General features: G+C 48.8%; 1 protein-coding gene across 1 annotated transcript; it reads left to right on the forward strand.

Moving 5' to 3' along the window:
* The first annotated feature begins 2,319 nt into the window (after positions 1–2,319).
* On the forward strand, positions 2,320–4,103 carry LOC104359953 (keratin, type II cytoskeletal 2 epidermal-like). Its single transcript, XM_009965807.3, has 2 exons — positions 2,320–2,409; positions 3,236–4,103. Exons 1-2 carry the CDS (start codon positions 2,386–2,388, stop codon positions 3,917–3,919), a joined length of 708 nt encoding a protein of 235 aa, XP_009964109.3. The 5' UTR covers positions 2,320–2,385; the 3' UTR covers positions 3,920–4,103.
* Positions 4,104–7,291: the final 3,188 nt, after the last annotated feature.

Genomic DNA, 7,291 nt, shown 5'->3' on the forward strand with positions numbered 1-7,291 from the left:
TCTAAAACCACCCAGTTTTTTGCCCCAGAGAATTTGCACCTTCATTTTCCCCTGGGCTCCATGATAGACTAACAGCACAGCCTAAAACATCAAGCAGTCACAGCACCAAACATTCATTTGGCATCATGGTGTAGCCATCCTAGCTCATGGCTCTCGGGTACCAGCACACAATGACCCTGTCTGTGGAGCAATGAAGTGCTGCTGGGAGACATGACTAAGCCCATCAGGCTCAGTCATAGAATCATAGAAAGGTTTGGGTTGGAAATGACCTTGAAGACGGTCTAGCCCCAAGCCCCCTACCCCAGGCAGGGACCCCTTCCCCCAGCCCAGGGTGCTCCCAGCCTCATCCAACCTGGCCTTGAACCCTTCCAGGGAGGGGGCAGACACAGCTGCTCTGGGCACCCTGGGCCAACACCTCACCCCCCGCACAGGGAACAGTTTCTTCCTAATATCTAATCTAAAGTTTCCCTATTTCAGTGTAAAACCATCACCCCTCATCCTACCCCCACCCCCCGATCCAGAATCCCCCCCCACCTCCCCTGTCCCCCCTTTAAGCCCTGGGAGGCCGCTCGAAGGGCTCCCTGGAGCCTTCTCTTCTCCAGGCTGAACCCCCCCAACTCTCTCAGCCCGGCCTCCCAGGGGAGCTGCTCCAGCCCCCCCAGCATCTTCGTGGCCTCCTCTGGCCCCACTCGAGCAGCTCCGTGTCCTTCTGCTGTTGGGGGCCCCCAAGCTGGCCCCAGCACTGCAGGGGGGTCTCCCCAGAGCGGAGCAGAGGGGGAGAATCCCCTCCCTGGCCCTGCTGCCCCCCCTGCTCTGGCTGCAGCCCAGGGCACGGGTGGGTTCTGGGCTGCCAGCGCACGGGGCTGGCTCACGGGCAGTTTTCCCCCCACCAACCCCTCCAGTCCCTCTCCTTGGGGCTGCTCTCCAGCCACTCCTCGCCCAGCCTGGGTTTGTGCTGGGGATTGCCCCAACCCACGGGCAGGACCTTGCCCTTGGCCTTGCTGAACCTCATGAGGTTTGCACAGGCCCACCAGTCCTGAAGAGCAGGGACAGGGGCCTACCCCCAGTAGCAGCTGTTGCTGCCCAGGGTGGCCAATAACAGCATGCCAACATCCACATCCCTGCCTTCCTCCCACTTCCCTCCCAGCTTTACAAACTTCAAAGCATCTCTACCCAGAGGGTGAGCCTCTCACGGTGAGTCAGACAAAACAGCCCTGGGCCAGGCAGAAGGAAATAAAACCAGCAGCAAGTCCCTCAGGCAGATCAACACTGCTCCAAATCAAGCCTCCAGGCCCTAAATCCCTCCTTGCCGAAGCTTTTGAAATCTGCTTTGAAATGCCAAGGGCAGCACCACCCTGTACGCTGCTTTCTGCCCAGTAGACATGTCCTAGACGTGGCCCTTTGCGAAACCTGGGGATTCACTGTCCCGGCGGCAAAATTGCTGAGATGAACAGATGTAGTCCAGCCTGCACAAGCTGGAACACGACAGGCTGCAGTGGGGACATCATGACGCACCGCACTACCAGCGTGGCCACAGCACATATCCCCTGCAGCCCCCCCAGATCAGTCTCCCCAGAGTCCCTGGTGCTTGGTGCTCTTTCCAAGATGGAGGAAGGACACGGCATATGAAAATGCAGAACGAAGGCATTTGGGGGCATAATCCTTCATTAGCAGAGTAATCCAGCCACAGTAGATTTAAGTGTTAGGATATTCACATCTCCACAATTCTCACCAGGGCTCCTATGCTCTCTCAGAGCATCTCTAGCACCCTTGCAAAATACCCAAGCTGGGCACTTCGGTTTTGTCAAGCCTCTGGTTCGGATACAAATGTCTTCCTCGGAAAATCTCCCACCGGAGCCACCAGTGAGATTCTGAAGGGATCAACGTGCTGTGTGGCTGCCAGATGCTTTTTTTCCCCTCTCCTGGGTATCCACGGATCACATCCACCCTTACAGCAGTGCCCTGAACCACGACCTCCCTGTGCCTTCCCCGAGCAGGACCCAGTCACCGCCACTCTTTGCCCCACACTCGCTAATCCTCTTGCTCAGCATTTCCCTACACCCACAACCCCACTTACCTCCCCAGTTTCCCCCAGTGTCACCACCTCACTGGGGGCCAAAGGAGTCCTCCATAGCTCAGGGCAGGAGCACAGGAATAGGATCATTAAGCAGAAGTAGCAATTACTGCCACATGCAATGCAATAAGCAGCATGAAGGAAAGATATTGATCAGATGTCATGAGTCAAAGCAAACACTGAAATCAGAGTTTGATTAGTAAATAAATCCTTGCCATTCCTTAGGGTGTCTCACTTCCCATATATGCTAAACGCCATATAAAAGTTCCTGTCTGATAAAGCTCCTCATTCAGTCGACTTTTATCTTCTAAATGTGTTTCCAATGGCTGAGGAGGGTAAGTCCACTCTTTTCTGAGACTTTATTATTTTGTATTCATGGGAGACAGCTTCATTTTTGCTCTTGACACATGCTTGCAGCGCTACCCACACTGTCAGAGCACCCAGAGCAAAGCTCTTGGGATGTGTGCGGTTTCTTGCTATGGTGCGGATCAGATCACTGGGAAGCAAGGTGAAGTCAGGTCACTGGACTGGGAGCCATGGGGCTGAGCAGGCTGAAAACCCAGATGAGTCTGGAGTGGGACCAGCAGGTGGTGACTGCATAGTCTTTGCAATTTTGAATGTGTTTGCAATGCGCAGGACACATTTTCAGTATGATTTTATAACAAGCTTATGCTGTACTTCATAATGGTTACATACATCTATGGCTGTGACAACTACCTTATGTAAAAGACCTTTGGGGATACTACACAATGATGGCAATAATACAGCCAGCAACATCATCTTGCATGGAGATTTTGATCCACTGCTCTTGCAATAATTTAAAACCAGAAACAAGGATAATCCTTGCCATTTTTACAGCTCTGCAGTTACAGTCCTGAAGATGAGTGAGGAAAACCATGGCAGTTATTAGATGTTGAAAGAACATATTTCAGATTTTGATTCTCTGGATATACACCCTGGAGATAAGAAAGAGAAAAGTTATACCAGTAAGAGTCAAGATACTTTTGCATTTGAAGAACAACTAGGCTGTTCCCGGTTTCGAAGCCTGGCATTGTCTTGGCAAAGCTTTTCTGACCACACCACCTGAAACCTCCACAGCTGCCATGGTGTAAAAATGAAGCGAAATGGTGCAGGTTTGTTTTGGGTTTTTTTCTCTTTCAGATTTATCACTGTCTCCGAGGGAGACGTGCCCGGCGGAACAGGGGCTACAGCAATGAGATCTCCTCTCACCACAGAGGATGCTACGGCAGCAGCGGGGGCCTCTCAAGCATCCAGGGACATGGATCCTTCTTCTGCGGTGGGGAAGGTTCAGTCATCTACAGCCGGGGAGCTTCACCCTGCCAGCCCATGCCAACATCATCCACCTACAACGTTGCAGGGGGGTACAGATGTGGCAGTGACGGATCTGTTGTAATAACCAGTGGTGACAATAGGGGGACATCTGGCTGGGACATTTCAGGGGGGACAGTCCCAGTCTACGGCAGCAGGGGGAAAATAGGGTGCAGCAGTGAGGACTCAGGCCAGAACATCATTATCAGCTCAGGGGATGGTGGAGGATCCATCTGCCACAGTGGGAAATTGGGGATCGCTGCTGGAGGAGGCTCTGGATATGGATACGATGCATCACCGAGGGAAAAGGCCTTAACAGGAGGGGTCAGCGGTGGATCAGGGTGCCACAGTGGAGGATTGGGCTATGGCATCAGGGGATGTTCAGGCCCAGAGCTCAGCTCTGGAGGTGATGGGTTCTCCCAGGACATGCAGCAGAAATGCCCCGTGGTCATTCCCAACATTGAGGACCACCAGTGCAAGCAGAGCAGCCAGTGGCCCCCCAGTCAGAAAAAGTGACTGACCCAGCTCAAGCAAAAGTGCCCTGGATGTGCCGCAATGCGGCTTTTCCCCAACCATGTCATTAGGGTCAGGGAGTTTTGCATTCCTCACATTGGACTGTGCTAGCAACGTTGCTGCAAGCACTGCTGGGAAAAGTGATTTGTGCTTTGGTGATGGGCAAAGATTCCTCTCTTCATCTCGTTTTGCTCATGGTTCAGAAAATAAAACTTCAGAATCTGTAGGAAGTTCCAGTATCTGAATGATTTCTTTAATTTCTGGCTCCTTCACTCAAAATACAGATACTCAAGGAGTCGACTTCACAACACAAGATTTACCTTCAAACATTCTTGATACATATCTTACAACCATACTCAAATATAATTTATTTTAATAGAAGTAAAATACATCATTTTCAACAGTAAGAGAAGGTTCTTAATTTTGTTCTTGCTGAAGTCACAGCTTCCCCCATGCTGTTCCCATCAAATGGAAAGACTGTGCCCTGAAAAGACCCTCTGCATGGGTATGCAGGCCAGACCCTGTGAGATATGTTAAGGAGATATGCAAAACTCCCAGGTGATTTTCGACTGATTATTATTTACAGCGTGACCTTGGGAGTGCAAGGTTGTTTACTTGGAAACAATTACATGCCAAGCTCCTGTCCCAGAGAGATTGCAGGTGATGTTGTAAGCCAGAGCATGTAAACCTTCTGCTTGCACCAGTGGCATGAGGCAACTCGAACAAGCTCATTTGCTTCTTCACAGTAACCTGCTTCATGACATTTTTTATAGGATCAGCCCTAAATTAGGCACAGGGAGAAGATGGTTCCTCTGTGCTGTGCTGATGGGACAGTGCGGGGGAGGCTTGAACATCCAGTGCCAGTTACGTGATATTTGCCAAACATTTCAGGACTGTTCTCTGGGGTTTTGTGACTTCTCCAAATACTGGTAATGAAGGAAAAAAACAACCATAAATCTGTGCCCATTTAAAGGGGAGACAAAAGAACATAAAATTACACTGTAAAAAATTTTTTACCATTGCTGTTTTCACCCACCTGTAGGGATTTTGATCCTTTCAGCTCAATAAAAAGTCAAGAAAACTGCCCTGATGTTTGTAAATCACCACAGCTTACAGAAACCCAAATCCTCTGAGCTCTGGCCCCATGTTTGGTGCCACAATGGGTATCTTTCACACTGAAAATTGTTGTAAGACTGTGGTGCAGGGAACATTACACAACGTTCTGTCACCAGCCATATGAAATTCCATTCTAAAATTAGCATTATAATTTATTTACATCTACTTATATTTCTAAAATCTACCACTTCATTGTTGATTTCTGTTATTTTCCCTACCTCACTGGATAGCATCAAAGGTAGCAAAAGAACAACTTCCAAGAGGCTTCCAGAAAACCAATTAGGGTCTGGAGTATTCAAAAACTTCTTGTCTATTCAACTAACTGACCAAAAAACATCCCGAAATTTCAGTCCTCCTCAAAAAAAAAAAAAAAATTAGAAAACACTTTAAAAGTAGATTTCTTATTCACTGTCCCACCTGGCTTGTTCTTTGAGGCTTGTATCAAAGAGCCCTCCACAAGCTTAGATGTTAACTAAGCTAGATGATACAATAGTATGTTAGACCCAGGGGAGCAGGAGGATGCGCTTGCATCCAGAGCTTGAACACGAGGAACTGGGTCTGCATCCCACTGCCTTTCCCTGCACCCTGGAGCAGCTGCAGCTCACCTCCAGCATGAGGCTGGGAGCAGGCGGAGGCTGGATTTTACGCACGGACTTACACATGCGCACTTGCACATGCAGATTTCCTCCCCACTCCTTGTGCAACAGGAGAGGAATGAGTCATCCTTCATGGCTCACAAACTCTGATAATGCAGGAGACTCTTCCATGAGCGTGTCGGTGCTTGCACAAGCCGTGGCCCCTCTGCTTCAGCTCTTCATAAACAGGCGGGCTGAACGGTAAACACGCATCTGGCTTCTTGATGAAAGTCACGAACTGGCGCCTCTGGATAGAAACTAAATAAATTGTTTTAGAGATACCAAGTGGGATCCACCCCTCCGCTTCAGATGTTCAGTCAACCTCTGCCCAACAAAACCTTGTATCTCCTGTGTTTGCAGAGGGAGTTAAGATGCAAAATGAGTAAAAACACAGTGAGCCCTGCTGAAATTGCACAGTCAAGCTGCTAATGGGAGGGGAAAGGAGAAACGGGGGCTATTGCAAAGCCGTGGTTACACAGCTGATTGCACCAGGGCCAGGAAAGCACCCCAGGCTTGCAGCAGTCCGCTGTTTTGCACCCAGGGTGTACCCATCCTGCCGCAGGGAAGAGTTGAGTGAGCTCAAGATGCATGGTAAGCCTGGGTGCGTGGTCTCTGAGCTAGCACTTTACTCACATCTTACTCATGAATGCAAGGTTTGCCCAAGCAGCTTCTGTAGGCACACATTTCCCATTATGGACAATGGTTGCTTCAGAGGCAGGAAAATTTAAAAAAAATATATATATATATATATATTAGAAAAATTGAAAATTTAAAAGAACAGTTCTGTCCAGGGTTTTTTGGTATTGGCCAGGAAAAATGTCAGCAATGAAAATTGGTCGTAACTATGTCAACATCAGTGAAACAGCTATAAAATCAGACATGAAGTAGATGGACACAGGTAGAGAAACCACACTACATTTTGGGGGTATTAAAAGGTGTAAGCCAAGACTTCCAAAAATGACCTGTACCGCTACCTGGCTTTGACAGGTCACTTGCCATTTGTAGCTCTTGGAGCCTGCCACAGTGGCCACAGGCTTCGTTATCCCAGTTTTATTGCTCTAGGTAATGACACAGTCAGAGACAGGAGAGTGAGAGGGGACCTTTGGCTGCTAAGCTTCTGGCACCTGCAGACGTCTTACAGGTTGAAGACAACTTTAAAGATGTTTTCAGAAGAAATGTGATGTGAACTTTCTAAAAACTTGTCATTTTTTCCGGTGAGGAACTGAAAGTGGTGGCTCTTGTCCACTGCACAAGACCCCAGTCCTGCCAAGAGCAGTTAGAGGTGACCAGGTGTTGCGTCTTCTCCTCCTTTCCAGACTTTGGGTGAGAGGTTTCAGGAGGATAGAAACCCCAAAAAGCATCACCTTTGCCATCCGTTTTGCAATATAAAACTCATTCTGGCATGACGGTGAGACAGTCAAGCCACCCACACGGTTTTCACTCTTCGTGCATTACAACCAGCGTGGGGCAGGGTGGCAATTAAAGCTGTGTAACACAAGGAAGACAATCAACTGTATGACAAGTCAATCAAAGAAACCAGGTTGAATAAGCTTTTGAAGGTGGTGGATAATTAGAGGTGTGGCTGTTTTGTAAATATGTTGGTCATTTTTCCCCAGGGGTTTAT

Source organism: Tyto alba, unplaced genomic scaffold (genome assembly GCF_018691265.1).
Source record: "Tyto alba isolate M040663 unplaced genomic scaffold, T.alba_DEE_v4.0 Super-Scaffold_8, whole genome shotgun sequence".
Taxonomy (NCBI): domain Eukaryota; kingdom Metazoa; phylum Chordata; class Aves; order Strigiformes; family Tytonidae; genus Tyto; species Tyto alba.